Below are 21,768 nucleotides of genomic sequence, written 5' to 3'. Positions count from 1 at the left end.
CAGATGCAATCAACTCACAGTGGAATCACTGCAGGCAGGAGGCCGAGCTGAGTCTCGCTCCACTGTGGTTTGAGTCCCAGTCGAGTCTGTCTTGAGACTTCAGCAGATGGTTTTGGTTTAGTCTCATTATTAGCTGTACAGCTTCAAATAAGGAGCCTTTTATTGTAGGAAAAACCCTGCCTGATGGATCGAACTGAAGCACTACACGCAGTAAATGCAGCATTTAAAAGGGAAGATGCACAACAACTTGAAACTGCTGGTTAGGCTGTAGTCTGTATAGCAAATATGCTAGCTATCTAGCATAATACGCTGTTAGAAATAAAGGTTCTGTGCAGGAACATTTTTCATTCATCAAGATACAAACAATGTAAATGTTCCCTCAAAGGTACAACAGTGGTTTTAAGGTCTGACTGTGAACCTTAAATAAGTATTTCCAGGTAAAAAAGTTCGTATTTGTACCTTTTCATAACCAAATGTTTTAAAACAGAACAGTAAAATAAAAGTCCTGGAGACGAGACGGGGTGTGTGGAGTCAGTACAGCTTAGAAATTAATATAATTTCAATGAATTATGGTACAATTATGTTCCCTGACTTAAGGTACTAAGGTGTACCCTTGAGGGTCCCACCCCAGTGACGATAGGGGCACTGTGCCAGAGACAGTTTACTACCTTTATTTCTGAGAGTGTGGCTATTCCAGGTAAAGTTTTAGAAAGTTTAAAGGAATTGATCTGTAACTTGCTGACAACTTCAGCTATTGCACTAACTAGAATATGTGTTTTCCAAACTATCTGCTAGCCAGCTATTTTAAAGTTTTAAGCTGTTTCGCCTCTTTCCTCAGGCTGAAATTTGACAAGTGAGTCGTGAGTCGTTTAAGGGTGGACATGAGTCAGTCGAGTCACAAGGGAGGCCAACGTGCAACTCAAGCGCAAGTCGCTGACTCAAGTCCCCATCTCTGACAGCAGGTTCAATATTCACCTTGCTTAAAAATAAACACAAGCAAAAACAAACAAACAAAAAGGACGTAATAGTGAACACTTTATAAGGTAATCTGACAATCTCTGAATTACTTTAAGGTAACACTCCTCATGCTCCAGATTGAGGGCGTACAATTAATTTGGTAAAACTAACTTGGTAAACTAAAAGGTTATTAATGCACATTAACCACTTAACATCCCAGGCTAATTACATAGTAAGGCTTATTATTCAATGCAAACCAATGGAGCTTTTCTTAGGTTATGAAAGTGTGTAATTAAACTTTGCTGTGGCTTGGTAAGGCGTTAAAGAGGAACTCCACCAATTTTGCAAAATGACTTAATCATTCAATGGTTTAGATGTAAACAGAACTTAGATTTAGAGTGGTTTGGTGTGAAATGTGCCTTTCTAGAGAAGTTTACTGAGTCGAAATTGTTCATTATTATAGTAATAGGAACCAGGCGTCGTGATGTCTACACTACAAATATCACCATTTTATCTGCTATCCAAAATGACTGGTAAGCTTACATGTGTCTTGTAAGTTTTTACCTGTCATGCTGTTATTGGTAAAATAGCTCCAAATTCAAAAAAATATTTTTCTGGGTACTAGTTTTTCCTTACAACGCCCTGCATGTACCTCTCCGCCCTGAACGCCTTTTGTGTTGTTTGGGTTGGCTGTGTTGCGTCGCATGGTGTCAACAAAACTCAAAGCTTATGTGAGTAACATTGTTATTTATCAGAGGAGCTGCGATGGATCACGGTTGCTCCTTGCTGGTTAACTGTTCAGAGTGGTGGTGAACTGTGCTGCACCAGGATGTAAAATACAATGCGGTGTGTTTTTTGTCAGTTGCTGTTTCAAATACTAGACATCCTGACGTTGTGGCTAATTATTTTGAAGCTATACACAAATACAATCGAACAACTCTACAAACTGAACTAAAAACCAATGAAGACTCTGCAGGACTAGAGGAAAAGTACAAAGCAGATTTCTTCAAATCCCAGCTGCTAAAGAAAACTGCTGTTCCCTCTGCTGTATTTCCCACCACAGGAACTGGAATCAATGTAAGAAACGTTTGTGAGTGAAGTAAATTCGTCGTTTTTAGCCACTGCGCGTATATCATGTTAGGCATTGGCTTACAGACAGTCTAAAGTGAGCCACACAATAAAATAACTACCTCACTATCGTACCTCATAAACTGGTAAGTAGAATCGTAAGTAGTTTGTTGTTGACGCCACTAATTTTCATTCGCCCTGGGTTGTTCTGCTTCGGCGCCGGCGGGTTTAGTCTCTCTCTCTCTCTCTCCCTCTCTCTCTCTCTCTCCCTTTTGGCTCTGTCTTCTTTAAGTCACTACAGTTCATTTGTGTGTTCTGGTTCAAATCGATTTGGCGCTATGAAATTTCGGAATCAGATCTCCTCGAAGTCCTCCGCAATCTTCCAAAATAGAAAACTTCCAAAGTAAGAAAACTATAAAAATGAACTGTAAACAAAAGCTGCTGCTGCCGTTACCTGTGTTGAACGGCTGTAGCTACAGGCTAGTAACAACAAAAGCACGTTAGCTTGTGCGCATTGATCTCAGTTGAGAATGTGGTTTTGAGAGGAAACACAAAAGTAATCCTGGAGTAAAAGTTTATACTAAAAATACATTTTAGGCCAAAACTTTATCACAAAACAATGTCTGAGGTATCAAGCCAGGCATTCATAACCATTTTGTGTAATAACTTAACAGGATGTAGCTTTTAGAGCCATTAAATACTTCGGACGTCTGGTTCCTAGTACTACAACGGTGAACAATTGTGACTCGGAAATGGGAATTCAATGCAAACCAGTGGAGCTTTTCTTAGGTTCTGAAAGTGTTTAATTAAACTTTGCTGTGGCTTGGTAAGGCGTTAAAGAGGAACTCCACGGATTTTGCAAAATGACTTAATCATTCAATGGTTTAGATGTAAACAGAATTTAGATTTAGATTTAGAGTGATTTGGTGTGAAATGTGCCTTTCCAGAGAAGTTTACCGAGTCAAGATTGTTCACCATTATAGTAATAGGAACCAGACGTCGTTATGTCTACACTACAAATATCACCATTTTATCTGCGAGTAAAAGTAAAAGTTTATACTAAAAATACATTTTAGGCCAAAACTTTATCACAAAACAATGTCTGAGGTATCAAGCCAGGCATTCCTAACCATTTTGTGTAATAACTTAATGGGATGTGGCTTTTAGAGCCATTAAATGCTTCGGACGTCTGGTTCCTAGTACTACAATGGTGAACAATTGTGACTCGTTAAATTTCTCTGGAAAGGCGTATTTCACACCAAACCACTCTGAATGATTTTGTTCACATCTAAACCACTGGGTTTAACCAACGAACCCAAATTTCATCAAACATGATTGAATGCAAAACAACAACAGACCCATCATTAAGTTCATTGATGTTGGAAAAGCTTTCATATACAGACAGAAAACACAATCATTTGACACAGAGTCTCAAAAGGACAAAGACTGGACCCGACAGCACTCAGTGCACATCGTGATTTCGTTTGAATGGGCGTTTAAAGGGACAACAGCTCATCACTTACAAGAGGTCTGGTTTGCCAAGGTTAAAAAAAAACAACAAAGACAAGAGAGGGCATTTATAACTCCCTCGCTAGCATCCACCTGGACGCCAGGTGTCTTCCTTCTGAGTTAAAACCAAACTTTATCTCACACGCGAGCAGCATTTCACATTGAGCAGCAGTGGTTGACCCTCGCTCACAGGTTTGCTGTGAACAGGCAGGAACGTATCAGTCGCCTCTCTATTCCAATATATTTATTTTGTATTTCTGTCTCCCCTCGTGTTTACGTCCAGCAACACATACTGTATTTGTTCAAGTCATATCATTCATGGTATACAGTTGAAGTAATAAATATATACATATATATTTGTAGAGATAAATATATAAGATGTCTACGCATTGATTTATCTAAATAAATATCTTCACTGGCACATCTTTGTTATTCTTATGTGTTTTTATCTACTAGTAATCATTTGTCACGGTCAAGTCGTACACTAACATAGAGATTTCACAATCATACAAGGTGCCTCTAGACCCGGAACAGTTCACTACTAGGCACACACGAGAAAGCGTCAGGAGACGGATAAAGACGGTAATGTTTCTGAGCGCACTTTGATTTCTATACTACAGAACATCACTCCTCCAGCAGGACCGATCTATGTCCATCTACTCACTAGACAGACAGAGAGGAGGTAGGACAAGATACACAGCACGGCAACATGTGGACCACACTGGACTGGACTGTTGGTAAACGTACAAAGGTGAGTCTTAAACCAGAGGGAGGTGAGTTCATCTGCACCTTTTCTGGAATGGCACCGTGTTTTCTAAACCCTGCAAAAATATCCACACAGACACCAACACATTCTGACGTGGTGACGTAGAACGCGATTGCTATTAGGAGTGCGAACACTTACTGAAAAACGTTAGACATTCACTCTGAGGACAGACAGACAGACGCACACGCGCACAGCTCGATACAACAGAAACGAAAACAGAAGCTTTGGTGTGAAACTGTAAAAAAAACAAATAAGGAACGCGGATTGCTTTTGGATTAACTCCCAACTACCTCGTGTTGTAGTCGGATTAAAAGAAGCAACGTGGTTGAAACACTGCACCCCATACCAGCAGGAGGAGTGGTCTCGGCTGCCCCAGTGTCCAGCTGAGCGGCCGAGAGACGGACGATGATGAGGTTATTGAGCTGTCCTGTAAGATAGTATCAATGTGATAAAGAGAAAATGTGGACGGCAGGCCCCTGCTCTGTATGGCCAGTGGAAAAACACTACGAGGCCTTTTTTTCCCCTGTTCAGAACAGGTGTGAGGTCAGAGCAGGTGGACTGCAGCCAGAACCCACTGTTTCTGGAAACACTGTGGTTTGATAGTAAATCTATCTACAACTGGTCCTTCAAGCCACAGTGTAGAGTAAATGTTGACGCACCCCTAACCCCCTTTCCCCGAGTCAGACAGTTTGTCGTTCGTCTTTCAGGTGAGACCACGAAAGATCCTCGCCTTTTCAAACCACAATCCAGCCCATCTCCGTTCCGCCTCCACCAATCAGGCGTCCCAGTCAGGATCATGTGACCTCGAGGGACGCGGGGGACACGCGGTCGCACTCGGCTCGGGAGCGCAGACTGTGCCACTGCTCCACGGGGGTCCGCTGGGAGCGCAGTAGCCGCCGCCAGTGGGTGGTCTCCGCAGGGCCCGTGGAAAACTGACCGATTACTACGCGGCCCACAAAGTCGTTACTGCTCTTCACGTTGTGTCCGTACACTGGGGGAGGAGAGGAGAGGAGAAAATCAGCATCACAGTGGCTCAGACTCAGGCTATGCTCACTTTATAACCCACAGGACAATTTTATTGCTCAAATGCTGATCTTCGGTGGCTCTGGAGTCTCCTTAAATTCCTGAGGAGAAATAGCATTAGAAGACACGAGATGCATCAGCCCAGATAAAGCTGTAATAGCTATTCATAATGGGCTTTTAGTGTTGGATGAGAAATGGGTCCCATTTTTACTTCAGTTGCATATAAACAGCAGCATTATGAACTCGCAAATCTGACTTTATTGAGATCTCGCCGAAAAGTTCAGAGGTGACCCATGAGATTACTGGGGTCTTTAAATGGTTCTTCGAGGGTTCTTTAGTGGTTCTATACAGATCCATTAACACCCAAAGAACCGTTTGCATGCTTAAATGGCTCTTTGCATGGTAAAATAGTTCTTCAGATTGATGGAAAATATGTTGTATATGGTTCTATATAGAACCTTTGTGAAAATGGTTCCATATATCACCAAAAAGGGTTCTTTTTGACATCGTAACAATAGAAGAGCTCTTTTTGGGTCAGATTGGAACACTCGAGGAGGACAGCACATATATCAGCTAGATTTTAGCCACAGAGAACACAAGTAAATGTTTCTTTAAATGCCTTTAAAATCCTTTTTCACATAATATGACCTGTTTATTTGCATGGGGTTCATTTACCCGGAGGTTCTTTCTACTTCTTGTTTTTTAGAATGTAAAAAGCCCCGAAATCTTCACTGGTGCGGGAGTGCGCAGTCCACATTTGATACCACCTGATACCCTGTGACATAGGCCTAGCGTACGCTGCCACGCTAATGAACAAACAGCACAAGCTGGCAGTGAATGAGGGTCTTCTCGTACAGCAAAGTGCTTACTTTAAATATTTCGGCTTGGTATATTCAGGCCAGACATACACCGTGTGATTTTAGCCCATTCTTATACAAACATTATCACAACCACTTCCTCAATATGCGTGGGGACACGTAGGCTAGCTTGATGGAGACAATTAAGCTGACATTTGCGGTACCAGAGTCTGCATATGCCCACTTTACTCTGTTTGACTGAACAGAATTGTGAAGCATAAACTTTAATATAGTGATTTTTAAATAAAATAAGCTGTAGAGAGAACATGTCACCACCTGGTTTTAGCTTCAGTGCACAGTGTGGAACAAGTTCTCGAAGCTGCTGTAGCAGCAGTCTGTTGTCTCACTACTCAGGGGCATATCATGTTACTTTGAATGAAACAGCTTTATTAAAAATTGTCCATAGACTGAGCCGTCTGTAGGGGATGTGTTTCACGTAGCACGTCAATCAGTTTCTAAAATCGCAGCGTATGCCTGGCTTTACACTACAGCTTAACCAGGCAAACAAAAACCAGCGAAAGGACGTAAACTCCACAAGTGAGCTCCTCAGATGCGTTAGCCTCGGATGTGTTTCCCGATGTCACTGACCTACTGAGACTGTTGTTGAAAGAGACAGAAGACGATCAAAACTATGAAACAGAAGCGCTTCTCTGACAGGAAACAAAAATCGCTCTTCAAAAGCAGCGCTGCTCAATCCAAGGATACTAATGTAGCATAACTAGCTAATGCACATCATTTAAAATCAGCTAGATTTTAACGATATAACTAGTTAAGGTACATTGTCCTCCTTTACAACAACAACTGCTTAATTCTGAGTAGGTTACTCAGTATGGTATCAGACTCATACTTGGTCTGAAAACAATGATGTCAACGTGTCTCTAGTTAAGTCCATCTTAACTGGTGGAGAAAGCGAATATGAAAGATGAAAGTGGTTCAAATTTGTTTTTTATGTTGACATATATCCAAAAACAAAATCCCATCTGTCACATTTCGGCGCTTCTTCAACCCTGTGAACAGCTTTAGACTTATATTTAGATTTTTTTTTTTCCGGTTTCAGAAGCGACGGCTGCTTGGGATTCAGGGCGATGGCTGTACGCCGGCATGCCACACAAAGCCAAAGTGTTTTTGATGTTTCTCTGTCCCTCCCTGTTCTCGAAAATCGTTCACACGCTGCCAGACTCAGTGCCACTAAAGAAGATGTGACAGATCTTTCTGGCTGCGTCTTTCCACGTCTTCCCATGACTATTAATCTTGTCAATCTGTTTTTCTCTGCATCAATCCAATTTGGCTAATGGAGCCAGGTCGGGGCATGAGGCCATGAGTTAATTTCATCAGGTTGTTTAGAAACGAGATTGAAGGTTTTTCTCGCCAATGATTTCCCCTCTTCCTTCCTGTGGCTGTCAGAGGAGCAGGAGAGAAAGATTCTAGCATTATGAGTGCAGTTTATTTCTTGCTGTTGTTGTGAGATGCTGTTAAAGTGATAGTTTCACTGCAAAAAATAGTATCTTGTCAGGTGAAATGATCCTAAATCTAATCAATATATCTAATATTTCTCATTATTGATGGCTGTGCACTGATTATAAGATTATCCAGCTTATTTCTAGACATTATTTACTTTTAGGTGATTTTATTGAATAAAATTATCTCACTATACTGGCAGATAATGTTGCTGGTTTCAAGCACATTTAGTAAAACAAGCAAAATAATCTGCCAATGTAGTGAGATAATTTTGCTCAATAAAATTACTTAAAACAAGTACAAAAATGTCTAGAAATAAGTTAAATAATCTTAAATTAATCTTACAACAATCTCAACAGAAGCAATATTAGATGTATTAACTATATTTAGGATAATATTACTTGACAAGACACCGGTTTCGCAGTGTTGGTTAAAAATCAAAGAAAAAATTATACAATTTCCCCTTTATAGCAAATGTACTCAATCAGCTAAGACATGTTTGGTCTCAAAACCAAAAGACTTGGAGTGTCTGTAGTGTCTGACAAACTACGTTGCATAAAAACAGTCCTAAATAACTAAAAACAGTAGTAGCAGCCATTTTAGAGCTATTTTTGTTTCCGTCAAAGTAATTTCAGACAGACCTCATTGCTTATGTGGTTTCTGACTCTGTATGGCACATCGTTCTCTATAAAAACTGACAAAAGCAAATGTGGATTTGATAAAAAAAAGGCAAGGAGATGGGAGTCGGCAGAGAAGCGGCACTCCAGACGAGAGGCTCTGGGTCAGACCTGAGCAGCTCACATGCTGTCGCCAAGCAACGGCGGCACTCGAGGCAGGGCTACGGCCAAGGACTCCTTCACCTCGGGCTGCTCCACTTAAGCCCTGCAGCTCATTACAGCCCAAGGGGACGTGTGCGAGATTTCTCCATTTCAGTTCTCATTTGTATTATGTTCTTTGGATTCAAGGAGATGGTCAGCTCTCTGAAATGGACACGAGAACTCAGTTCAAAATAATCTCCTCTGTGATACTTGCACTTCCCTTGCGTGACAGGGAAGCCTTTTCTCACCAGATCAAATTGACAATAATTGCAATTTGCTCAACTGCATTCATCTGTGGCTCTAAGTAAAACAAACATCGTCCTACAGGCTGACAAATAACGGATTGTGGGCTTGTATGAAGTCGTTGCTCAGAGGGTCAGAAGGGAGTGGGTGCGGCGCGAGTTTGCTGTAGACTGACTGTGCTTGTTATGTTGAGCCGATTACATCAGCAGGCCCCGTCACAGCACTCCTGGGCTGAGCGCTCTTCCTCCCTGTGTGTGGATGTGTTCATGTTTGATGTGTTTTCTGTCACAGGAAGGCACAGAGGTGCAGCGCTCCCCACGCAGAGTGTGTGAAATTTTCATGCAGTTTCCGCTGCTAGAAAACTACGTTTTACTCGAGTTGCATAACGTAAAGCCTCCTGCAACTCACTTGAAACTTGGAACACGGCTACTTCAGCTGCAACCTTCTGAAACAAGTTTCATGAAACAGCCAATCAAAACGGCGTCCATGTTGTCTACATAAACATGCTTGATGAATCCTCTCTCCTATCTGTAGATCCTGTTTACAGACGCTCTGATTGTCCTCTATTGCCCACTTGAGTACTGAGCATTTTAACCACTTAAAATCTCAGGCCTATTACAGAGTAAGGCTTATTATTCAGTAACTACAGGGACTTCAGTGTAAACTGGCTGAGCTATTCTTAGGTTATAGAAGTGTGTAATTACACTTTGGGCCCGTCGGTGCGCCCTGGCCACTATTTAAGGGGTTGACCGCCACAGTAACGAGAGTTTGTAAAGCAGGGCTGAGCGTTTGGAACGCGCTGACTAAACTTTGCATTTGCATTTGCGTGTTTGTGATAAGCATGTTTCTGGCCTAAGGCTTTCACAAGGATATTTCTTGTTGTTTTGTGAAATTGTTAAAGCAAATGAAAAATTAAAGTGTCTCCTTGCCCCTCGGGACTGAGTTAAGGGGTAGTGGTTGAAATCTTCCCTACGAAATGGGACCCTCAAGTAAAAAAGAACATTATTTCATTAACAGCTACTAGCGCTGCTCTGTAGGCGACCCTGCCAGTCTGCAGTGACAGCAGAGGAGGGTAAAGTTCAGCTTCTCACTGCTGGGCTTTAGTTACAAATAGAGCATCATATGCCTTCAAAGAGGGGGACAATTATTTATTATCACCCACCCCTAATTCTTCAGTGATATGAAGCTGAAGTCGGATATTCTCCAGCATCTTGCTCGAATTTTCCCATTCCACCTTAAATGGAGCAGCAGTTCTGATGCTTGTGGTGCCAGAATGTAACTGCTGCACCATTTAAGGTGGAACAGGAAATTTAGCTAGCTAGCTACCGAGACATCAGCATAATACTAGCGATTTTTTATGCTTGTTATGAAGAAAACGACCATAATACATTGAAACTACATTAAAACAATGGCTATTGTAATTTTTCAACTGAGAAAATATTCAAATTTCTTGGTTTCTATGGTCACTTGTGCAGCCATCTTGCCAGTTTTTCTTTTTTTCTCATAACACTGTTTGGAGTGACTCTGAAAAACCTCCGTTTGAAGGGCCATGTAGCCCCAACACTTCGCCCTACCTCTAGAATTCAGGACACCCTACCCCTAGAATGCTCAAAATGGGGCGGTAGGACTAAGTGGTAGGGGCGAGGGGGGAAATGGGATTGTACACGATCAGCCATGTTTGGTCTCGAACCATTTCAAACCACCATAAGTTGAAGGGGGACCTACTGTGCTTATTTTCAAAGTTTAGAATATTATTTTTGGGGTCTACTTTTTCCAAAAACACATTATTTTTTTCATACTGTTCATCTCTATTGACTTTCTGTCTCTGTTAGTGCTCCCGTGTCTTTAAGCCCCACCTCCCAATGAGCCCAGTGTGCTCTGATTCGTCAACCGCCAGAGCAGCCCCCTCACTACATGTTCTGCCCCTGTCTTGCAGTCTGCAGACAGATCCTTCTCTCCTGAGCAGCTGTAAACTCCGCTGTGGCCAGAGTGAATCCTGAAAGTCTGGTCAGCGTCTCCACACGGCTACTACAATGAACACACTCTTCCTTCTCCAGTAGCTGCTGGGTGCTTGTGAGGGTGCGCCGAGGCAGTAAGGACTGTGTTAATTGCATCATCTTGTAACAAAGGAAAAAGGGCTGGGATTCCAACAAGACGTTCAAACAGCTTCTAGCAGTGATTAGTTTCTCCTCCATCTGCCCCAACACTGAAATGAAGCCCGACCCCAGATTGTCTCCTATTGTATAGTTACACCATAGTATAATGTGAATTGACAACAGTGTATAATTTGGGCACAATGCCACATGTGGGCATCTACTGTACGTCAGTGTAATGATCTCATTGAAATCAAAGTCTAGAAGTGTTTTTTGTCAGTGGCCAGGACCTTTCGCCCCCTCAGTGGTCTGTCTCATTCTTGCTTCAGAGGTCAGACCTATTCCCCTTTCAGTGGTCAGTCTCAGTCCTCCATCAAAGGTCAGCCCCAATCCCCTATCAGTGGTCAGCCTCATTCCCCCTTCTGTCTGACCGGACTGATGGGCGCCAGGTTCAGCTTGGCCAGGAGGACGTCTGTTTCCACTCAGCACATCAGACAGCATATGGGGGGAAAAAAGGCATCATTAAAGGCCTATTACCTGCTGGAGAGTGTGGAGAGTGAGGAAGGAGGGTGAGATAAGTCAGAGAGGATAGAGTGATAGGAAAAGAGAATGGGAGAAGTAAAGGGAGATAATATATATATATAAAGGAGGAGGAGAGATAGCGAAAGAGGAGCTGATCAAACGTGTGGAGAGAGAGCGAGACGCAGGCCCAGCGGGGGGAGATGGAGAGCAGTGCTTGGTGTTTGATTGCAGGCTTTGTAGTCAAGAACATCAGAGAAAGTCGGTGGGCATGGAGCCCTGGGCCACATGCTGCTCTGCATGGCTCAGGGCACTACACCAGGGGCTGAGTCACCAAGAGCCATTCATGCCTTCTGCTGCAAGGGTCATCAGTTTCTGACCGAGAGGGCCTGAAGGCCACTGCACGCCAGACATACCGCATCCAAAAGATTTTAAAGAATTGTTTTTCATGAAGGTATGACGTGCGGAGACCACGGAGGGCCACAGTAAATGATATTTAGTAAGAACAGCTACGCTGCCTGTACATCTAAAAGACTGCACCACATGTATTTATTTACAGGATTACCCACCTCGTTTAATCGGATAGATATTGTATTCCGGATGGCCTCGATCGGTCTAGACTATTCCGATTGAGCTATTACTTGGATTATGAACAGATTATCAGGCTGCACGTAAACATGGCTATTGCTATACTGGGCACAGAGAGCCATGAAGAACAATGCAACCAGTGCTACCACTACACACCACCCTCAATGAACCTGAAAGGTCATAATGGAAATGGCAAAGCTGCATGAGTTGGGCTGCATAGCCTTAGAGCCCCAGGCCCATCATAGCTCAACGCTCTGTCCTACTAGCAAACAGCGGGTTAAAAGAACAGATCACACTCTGCTTGGGGAGATCCCAGGGCGGGGGTTCATCTACGTGACAGGTGGAAGCAGATTCTTGGCCACAAATCCTAAATGCCAGAGTGTGCGAGAGCGCAGCAGCTCGACCCCAGCCACGGTCCGGCTTACGGCCTGACTGGCAGCCCCCGTAATCAAGTAAATGCAGCTGGCATTTAAATGAAGCCTAATGAGGGCTCGCGTGGCAGAGCCAGGTCACCACCCGCCTTACTCTAATGGCGAGGACCTGGAAGGTGTCGCTCGCTGAAACCTGTCAACATCTCAGGGTGGCTTTCTCCCCCTACAGGATGGCTTATATTGCTTTTGTTTTGACTTTTGGGCCCAATTAAGTAAGCAGTGGGATGTTGTGTCACTCTGAGGTCAAAAACACAGCCTGCTTAATTAATGAGAGCTTTTCCTCAGAGGTCTAAGGGTTTGATCTCTTCACAAAGATGACAGGATTACTTTATCAGGCACTCTCAAGTGTTTACAGCCAGGAATCCATCTGAATTAAAGCGATAGCTTGTGAAAAAAAAATCGAATTTGCAATTTTTCCCCTTATTTTACATACTTGATCACAGTCAAATGGCATGCCTAAATGTCCATTTTTAAAGGCTACAGTATCTCATTCAGTGTCAGAAACCACATAAGTAATTCTATTTTAGATTGGCATTCATTTAGTATAATGCTAATTGGTACACTATAAAAAATGATATCTTAGTGAGTGTAAACATCTTAAATGTAGTCAATATATCTAATATTTCTCATTATAAGACTGTTGTAAGAATATTGTGAGATTATTCAACTTACTTAGAGACATTTTTACTTGTTTTTAAGCAGCTTTATCTTATAACAGTGTCTAATTCCATTGGCAGAGCATGTTACTTGTTTTTAGCATTATTTCTTGAAATGAGCAAAATTATCTTTATTTTTTCTTGAAACATGTAAAGCAATCTGCCAATGGAATAAGACACTTTCACTGAATAAAATCACTTAAAACAAGTAAAAATGTACAGAAACAGGTGGAATAATCTTATTATATTCTTACAACAGTCCCATAATGAGAAATATTACATTTATTGACTACATTAAGAAGTTTTCACTTGTTAAGATCTTATTTTTTGCAGTGTTGGATGTGAGCTTTCATTACTGAGCCACATGAGCTTGGAGCTCCAGTGCAAACCTAAATAAGCAAACTTTGGAGACCGAACATGTCTAGGTTAATAGACCACGTTTGGGGAGAACTCTGCACTGAATTGCTGCTTTCACCCATGTTATGTGTAGTGAGTATGTTTCTGTGTGAAGGCGATACCTGTGAACACGAGGCTAACCTCACTCAATTCCTCTTGAGGTACCCGGAAGCTGAAGGACTCGTTGTAGTAGGGGTCGATGGTGCCTCTCATGCATGATGTCTTCTTAGTCTTCACCAATTTCAGACCTGCCACCAGCTGCACTTTCACAAAGGGATCTGAAACAAAGTTTAGAAAGCAAAAGTTTCACATCTACTACATATCAAACAGCAGGATTTGACTGCTACACAGTTGGGGAGTGAAACAGGGGCACAATTCAATTAGATAAAACCCCCTTAACCTTCAAGGGCCTGCATTCCTCATAACTACATAAACTATATAAGACTTAAACTTACCAACCAAGTAATGAAACTGTAGTTTAATGGGTTAACAAAACTAGATATTACGTCTTCCTTATAATCCAGTGTTTCACTGTCTTTGTATTATTTTTAATATGAATAGAGGTTCATTCACTTCAGTGATTTACAGAGTAGAAGATTCCAAAACATCCCATGTTCTCATCGCCCCTTCAGGCCTGATCTACTAAACCTTTCGCAACAGTTTCAGCTGCAAGCCGGACAACTTACTTTAAAGGTGCCATAGGATGGAAAACTGTATTTACATTGGCATAGTTGAATAAGGAGAGCTTGGAACATAGAACTGACATACTGTGAACCTCAAACACTGTTTTCTCCTCCTTCAATTAAAAATCCTGCATTCGCAAAAGGTACAGGCCAGTTCCAAAATCCTAAACTGTTACATAACAGGCTTGAATCATTAACATTTACGCCCTCAAAATTTACATACAACAACATATGTAAACCAACACCAAGAAAATGTTGGACTAAGTACAGAAAGGTACCATTCCAGGCAGTGAAGGGGAGCACTTCTCTGAAGGCCCAACCAAGGTCAACGGGCATGGCTGATGTTTATCCCTAAATGCAGCTGAAGCCGACTTCTTATTTGCCAGCTTCTTAATCGAATGTTCCATTCCACCTTAAATGCTACAGCTTGAAAAGAATGTAACTGCGGTGCCAAAACAAGCTGGTGAATATGAAGCCACCGTTCGCTCCCACATCTCTTACAGGATCCCAGACAATTTTACTTCGAAGCTGTTAGTTTGCTCTGCGCATTTCACTCCGGACAGTTTCTCAAAGCTCGGACAACATAGATCAGCTTCGCTCAGTGCTTCACACTGAAGAGACGGGAATTTTATTAGTTAACGTTATAAGCATCACAACCCAAATGCAACTTGTAATTAGCCATGCTGTGGGATTATATCCACTGTTTGAGGTTGAAGTCAGATCATCTTAAACTGGAAGTTTTATAGTGAGCTAACAACTTTAACAGACTTTGTGTTGTTGTTGAGATTGAAAGCAATAGCTAGTACAGGTAACGTAAGCTACTAGCAAGCTCAAAGTAACTAGCATCGCTAACTAAACAGTATGATGGCCTAGCTTATTTACACAGTGTTTCATTTTATTTTCCTGCTTGTGTCTATTTGAACATGTTGCTTCTATGTGAGTCACGGTGCCTCACTGTGAACCAGCCAATCAAAGCAGAGCTCATCAAATTATTAATGAGCCCCCAAAACAGGGAAAACAGTTTGTTTAATTCTAGGGCGAAATCATAGGCCGTAAATGGGTGTGTAAAACAGCATCTGGACATTTTTTACCCCAACCAAAGTCACATTCCGTCTATTTAGACATCAGAGAACAATTTCAAATGCAGAATAAAGGTATTCTTGGCCCCTTTAATGATGGCAGCATATGGCACGACATTCGAACGCATGTTGAAAAATATTTACAATCAGAGGAACAGTTGAAACTTAGGACCAGATGAATGTGTGTAAGAAGACACAGCAGAAAATATGCTGTAATACGGCTGATATATGCGCTCAGAGTCTGTTACGGTTTCACAAACGCTGTTTTTTTGTAGCTGGAGTAAAATAACACTGCTGTGGAATGTTTTTTGCAGGAAAGAACATAATACATTAACACTCATCGTCACTGAACTTTTATTTTCTGTTTTGTCTCGAGCTTGTTCACAGCTTCATTACTTCACTGTGTCTTTAAATCCCGGCGCAAAGTTGTAAGGCAGAGCTTCGCTCAGTTTGCATAATAAGTTGCAGTCTTAGTAAATCGAATGTTACTTTCAGGCGAATTATGGGTGCATACTGCGGTCGCATTAAGGCACATCGTGCACTCTGTGCTCAGTCTCAGTATATAGCCACAATTAACACTGACACCAAGCTCGCTGAAAACTGGGGCAGAGTCACTGATGCAGAGTGTAAACGTCTTAAATGTAGTGAATATATCTAATGTTTCTTATTATGAGATTATCGAACGTGTCTTATTCCACTGGCAGATCATGTTACTTGTTTTTAGCATTATTTCTTGAAATAAGCAAAATTATCTTCATTAATTCTTGAAACATTTAAAGCAACCTGCCAATGGAATAAGATACCTTCACTAAATAAAATCACTTAAAACAAGTAAAAATGTTCAGAAATAGGTGGAATAATCTTATAATATTCTTACAACAGTCTCATAATGAGAAATATAAAGTTTATTGACTACATTTAAGAAGTTTTCACTTGTTAAGATATTACTTTTTGCAGTGTAGAACCTTAGTAGTGATAAATGGAGGCACAGAAGAGCGGAAGAGAACGGGTGAGCAGTACCTGAGCCTTGGCACATGTCAGTCTGCAGCAGCTGCTTGGCCCTGATGACGTCCACATTCAGCCTGCCAGCACTGGGCAAGTAGTTTAAGGACAGCAGGAGTTCACCAAGCTCCACTTCATTCTGTGCAACATAACACTGTGGAAATCACTTAGGTCCCAGTCTGACATACAGAGTTTGAAATCCAACAGACAGTAATCTCCACGATCGCATGCAGGAAAATCCAACAGACATTTTATTTTGGCCTGAAATGAAGCTTTTGAGCAAGATGATAATGGAAAATATCATGAACCTGACAAAAATCCCCAGAGCCTACAGCTGTTCCAGTTTTCCAAACAGGTCTTTCAGTTTCTTAGAAACTGTAAGAGTGATAAAGACTTCGACCCCCGGCCACAACATCTGCGGGGTTTATGTAGTGCTAAGCTTTCGAAATTTAATAAAAACGTTAAGCCCAGTATTATTTGAAAAGACGACCAGGGGGACTAGAGCGCAGTGAAGCGAACGGGCACATCACTTTATTTGAAATAGGTAGCTGCTGACCTGCTGCTGTGACTATTACAGAGAAATGCGATGCATTTTTCTCTGTTCTATGCAAAAATAGACAAAATGCAAACAAAAACTAGCCTCAAGGTGGCTACTGCGGCCAGCGAAGTACTTCTGTTCATTTTATAGGTAACAGTGTTACATATAGTCTCAGAAACCACACAGTGAGTCTATTTGAAATGCAGTTTGATGCAAGCATGTGATGAAAAAATGTAGCACCGAGACACTCTGGAGGTGTGGCTAGGCAGATGACCACACGCAAAGGCTCACGATATGCGTGCGCCATCCAAAAAAGGGACTATTTGCATGATTATTGTTGTAGTTAATCAGTTATAGTTATATGTGTATGTGTTACTTGTGTTGTTCTGTGGGATTTGTGTTGAGGGTTGGTTACCATCAGGGTGAAGCATGTGGTTAGTGGTGTCCTCCCCCATGGTTTCAGTGCTCTTTCTGGCAGTGTGTTAAATACAAAGCACTTCTCCCAGCAGAAGCATGGCTATCTCTGTGTCTCAGGCCCAATCCCATTTCTTATTTCCCTTGTTTTTGAATGCCCCCTTGCCCCTTAAAAGTGAGTTACAAGGGGTAGTGGTTGAAATCGACCCCTACGAAATGGGACCCTCAAATAAAGAAGAGCATTACTTCATTAACAGCTACCAGCGCTGCTCTGTAGGCGACCCTGCCAGTCTGCAGTGACAGCAGAGGAGGGTAAAGTTCAGCTCCTCACTGCTGGGCTTTAGTTACATTTAGGGCATCATATAGTTTCAAAGATTGGGATGCGACAATTATTTATTATCACCCACCACTAATTCTTCAGTGATATGAAGATGAAGTCAGCTATTCACCAGCTTCTTGTTCAGATTTCTCCATTACACCTTAAATGGTGAAGCTGTTACATTCTGGTGCCTGAGGCATCAGAACTGCTGATTTAAGGTAGAATGGGAAAGTTAACTAGCTGAATACTGAGACATCAGCATATTATCAGTGATTTTTAAGTGTCTCATGAAGAAAAGGACCATGATACATTGAAACGGCATTCAACTGAGATAATACAATGATAATCGTAATTTGAACAGAGAAAATTCTCACATTTCGGGGTTCGTTTGTTCAGCCATCTTGCTGTTTTTTCTTTTTTTCTCATAACACTCTGTTTGGAGCCTCTGAAAAACCTCAGTTTGGAGGGTCATGTAGCCCTAACATTTTGCCCTACCCCTCTATCTCAACAACAATCGGGACACCCTACCTCTAGACGTGAACACGCAAAACTGAGGAGCAGGGCTAAGTGGTAGGGGCGAAGGGTGAAATGGGATATGGGCCATTGTCAGCGCTACAGTATATGATAAAAAAAATAATCAACAAACGACAGAAATTTAAATAAGAGGCATTAACACGTTTATCAGGGTTACCTGAGAGCTGGGCACCAGTGCCTTCCACCAGTGCCCCCCCTTCACCAGATCCACCTCACTGAGAGGCAGCACCACCTTTCCAATTACGCAGTGTCGTGAGAACTTGTCAAAGTCGACGATGGACAGCAGCAGGGTCCTGCGCTGGGCCTCAAGAAAGGGCAGCTCGAAGGTGAAACGCTCCTCAAACACTGGGTTTTGGGTCTTGCGCTTGACGCCAGTCTGCCGTGAGTTTTTGTGGTCAGGCAGCAGGCTCATCTTGACGTAGGGATTGGAGTGTGCCATGTCCTGCCTGGCGCCATCGCAGGTGAGCGGAGGAGGCAGGTCACGTGCCTCGATGACCCGCACGCTCAGGTGGCCGTTGATGAGGTCGTACTGGGTGCTGAAGTGCAGCATGCCCAGCTTGTAGCGCAGCAGGATCTCCTCGTCCGTCAGAGAGTCTACATCATCCCCGCCGGAGTCCACCGAGTACAGCCGTGGCTCCAGCTTGCGGAAGTAGTCGTCTGGCGGGGTCTGCGGCTTACGCAGGGGCTGCACCACCTCCTTCCTGGGACCCATCGCCCAGAATTCGATGGGCTTCATGTCCACCAGAGGGGAGCTGGGCCGCCGGGCTTCCAGAGCTGAGAGGTCAGAGAGGTAGAAGAGAGATTGAACAGCTGTATTACATTTACATGCACTTAATAATCTGATAACTGCAGAAAATCAGATTTTGTCAGTAATCCAATCAACACGTTTACATGTACTTGAGTAATCAGATAATGGGAAACTCCAGGTGTACATCAGGAGTCAGACAGTAATCAGATTTCTGCTTTACAACCAGCCAATAAACTCACAGAAGAAGATGTGATGTAAACTTTAAACAAAACTCAAACTTCATGCCTTTTAAAAACATCGCGCCACTTTACCTGAAAATATGAACAGACATCATCTAGAAGATGAAGAATATTTAAATCCTTCATCTCGTCAAGCATGTGTTTAGTTTCAATTTCGCTCCAAAAAGTGTTTTGCTGCATCTCGTGGAAACGCTGCTAGCTTATTTCTGGTGCTGTCATCTGTTTTCGCACATGCGCAGACGGAGAAATCCGAAAGAAATCAGAGTAAGAGTTCACACTGAGAAATCTGATTACTGAGCTAAAATCCAGCTCTCTTTATCAGATTTCTTAATCGGATTTCTACACCTAACTCCGATCTAAGAAATTGCAGTATGCCGTTTACACGACCATTTGAATAAACGGATAACTGCAGAAATCCGATTATGATTGGATTATCGAGTGCATGTGAACACACTCAATGTAATTAATTATATAATCACATAATTGCATTTCATAGCACAACAAAATCAGTATCTATAGATTTCTTAGGGTTAAAAATTCTTAAACAAAGCAAAGGTTATTATTTTGCCTGATGTGTTAAAGATCAAAAAACATGGAACAAATGAACTGAACTAACACAAAATCAGCTATGAAAATGTTGACAAAAGTGCCCTCAGAAACATTCCAACACCCAAAAACGATAATAAAATCGTCCACAGGTACCGTTTACAGACAGTGCTGGACTTACAGGAGAGCTGGCGGGCGAGGCTGAAGGTGGAGCGGGAGTTTTCTGAGCTGGAGCGCCGCCGGCTGGGGCTGGTACTGCTGTTGTTGCTGCTGCTGCTGTGGTTTTGGTCTGGAGGGGCATGTTCACGTCCCATGAGGTGAGAGTTTGGTTCTTTCTCATCATGGCAGTCATTGATGCTGGGAGAGAGAGAGAGAGAGAGAGAGAGAGAGAGAGAGAGAGAGAGAGAGAGATAAGCGTGACATTATGGACAGCCAGTGATTCAGTGTTCAACCAAAGCTCTGAGGCTGACATAATATCACACAGCTGCACCTTTAAAGTTCATGGATTTCTTCCAGTGACAAAAAGCAGTGACACGACATCAGTGACTACTAGCACTACTTACTAATATGTGTTTTTCAAGACTAAACATCAGTTCATGAACAACTGTTTCATTAAAGGAGAATTCCACAGATTTTTCAAAATGTCTGTATAATTAAAACATTATGTTGCAAACAAAGTCATTCAGAGTGGTTTGGTGTGAAATGCTTCGTTCTAGAGAAAGAGTCAAAATCGTCCACAGTAGTGGTGATAGGAACCAGACGTCCACCTCTAAATGCGCCCTTGCAGAAAATTATTATATGAAGTGGTTGTGTAACTGTTATACGATAGTTTTGAGACTCAAACATTTCTTTAATTTCATTCACAGCAAACAGCTACAGGCCATTGTAAGGCAAAATAATACCAAAGAATACTTTTTATTTATGTTTACCACTTTTTACCATTATCACTATCACTTATAAAAACACAGAAGACCTGTGTCGGTGGTTTTCATAATAAATAAAATGGCTATATCTGTGTTGTACACACTGTGACCCCTCGGGCCGGATTCACGAAAGTGTCTTAAGAAAGAAAATCTTCGTTTTTCTTAAGAAAAAATTTTTTTATTCTTCAAACAACTTCTTAAGAATTCTCTTATTTTCTTTTCTTAAGATATTTTCTTCAGAATAATTCTAAGAACAAGTGGTTTCTTAACCTTACAACAGTCTCACACTTCAGTTGACAAGGTCAGCATCTAAATGTATCATGGACGCTGCCCCTGCTCTCCTGCCCGTCCTCGTCCGTCACCCAACAATTATCATAATTTTTTTAATATTGGCTGTTTCTTCCACCGTCACCTTTAGATCTTGTTTGCTAATTTTTTAAATGCTTGGTTTGATGTTTTTCCTCCGTTTTGCTCCTCTGAGTGGATTAACAGAAAGCATACTACAGAAAACAGTGAAGATTTTCTTAAGTCAAGTTTCTTAAATCACGAGAAAATAATTGAGATTATCTTAAGAGAACATTTAAGAACTTAAGTTTTTTTCAAGAATTGCGTTTAAGAACATTCTTATGAACTTCTTCGTGTTCGTCTTTTGAACCTTTTCAAGTTCTTTCTTAGGAAAGCTGTTGTGAATCCAAACCCTGCTTCCTATCACCAGCACTGTAAAGAAACCTGAGTCATATGAAGCATTTCAGATCTACTCCGAATGACTTTGTTTACATCCTAACAATTCAATTATGTTTTGGAAATCAGTGAATTCCCCTTCAAGCTGCCAAATGGTAAATCAATTGTTACTGAAATTCAACAAAAACTCGCGCTGCTTTGGTCTGAATTGGCACGGCCTGCTCCTGATTGCTACACACTCCCATACCAGAACCTCAAGCCTACCATTCGCAATGACTTAATGTGCGGAAATGCTGCCCACATCATAACATGCCAATGAAAGCAAAGAAAAACACAGTAAAGTTGACTTCACTCCATGCTGCGGCCCCATCTACCACTGCTGACTTACAACTGGGAAGAAATGTCGATGGCAAAATTAAAAAATGCTTTCCACAAACTCGTGAAGAGCTGAGAATTTGTTTGAGTGTGTTTACTCGTGCCTGACCATGGGCCAGTGCATAAACTCCTGGCAACTGGCTATCCAGCATTGCCCAAACACTGAGTAATAGCTGTCGCAACACATTCTTTTAATTTTAGCGTTTTTTAATGCTGGAATATGTTGTCTTCTTTGTGGAGGCCTAATTCTGAGCCATCCCTTAGGGATCATCAAGGACCCTTTGTGTCCATGACTACGGCTCGCA

The 21,768-nt window shown here is 42.0% G+C and overlaps 1 protein-coding gene across 1 annotated transcript in view; it reads right to left on the bottom strand.

Moving 5' to 3' along the window:
* Window positions 1-3,472: 3,472 nt before the first annotated feature.
* syt17 (synaptotagmin XVII) overlaps window positions 3,473-21,768 on the bottom strand; it is a 36,813-nt gene continuing 18,517 nt past the window's right edge. Inside the window, exons 4-8 of the mRNA XM_036589790.1 lie at window positions 19,666-19,841; window positions 18,109-18,725; window positions 16,165-16,285; window positions 13,505-13,660; window positions 3,473-5,291 (exon numbers count right to left, since the gene is read on the bottom strand). Of these exons, the coding sequence (XP_036445683.1) occupies window positions 5,095-5,291; window positions 13,505-13,660; window positions 16,165-16,285; window positions 18,109-18,725; window positions 19,666-19,841 (1,267 nt within the window). The 3' untranslated portion in view covers window positions 3,473-5,094. The remainder of the gene's footprint in view (window positions 5,292-13,504; window positions 13,661-16,164; window positions 16,286-18,108; window positions 18,726-19,665; window positions 19,842-21,768) is intronic.

The sequence above is a fragment of the Colossoma macropomum genome, unplaced genomic scaffold (assembly GCF_904425465.1).
Source record: "Colossoma macropomum unplaced genomic scaffold, Colossoma_macropomum, whole genome shotgun sequence".
In the NCBI taxonomy this organism is placed as follows: domain Eukaryota; kingdom Metazoa; phylum Chordata; class Actinopteri; order Characiformes; family Serrasalmidae; genus Colossoma; species Colossoma macropomum.
The sequence above is the reverse complement of the archived record's forward strand: the minus strand, read 5'-3'. Positions and strand labels throughout refer to the sequence as shown.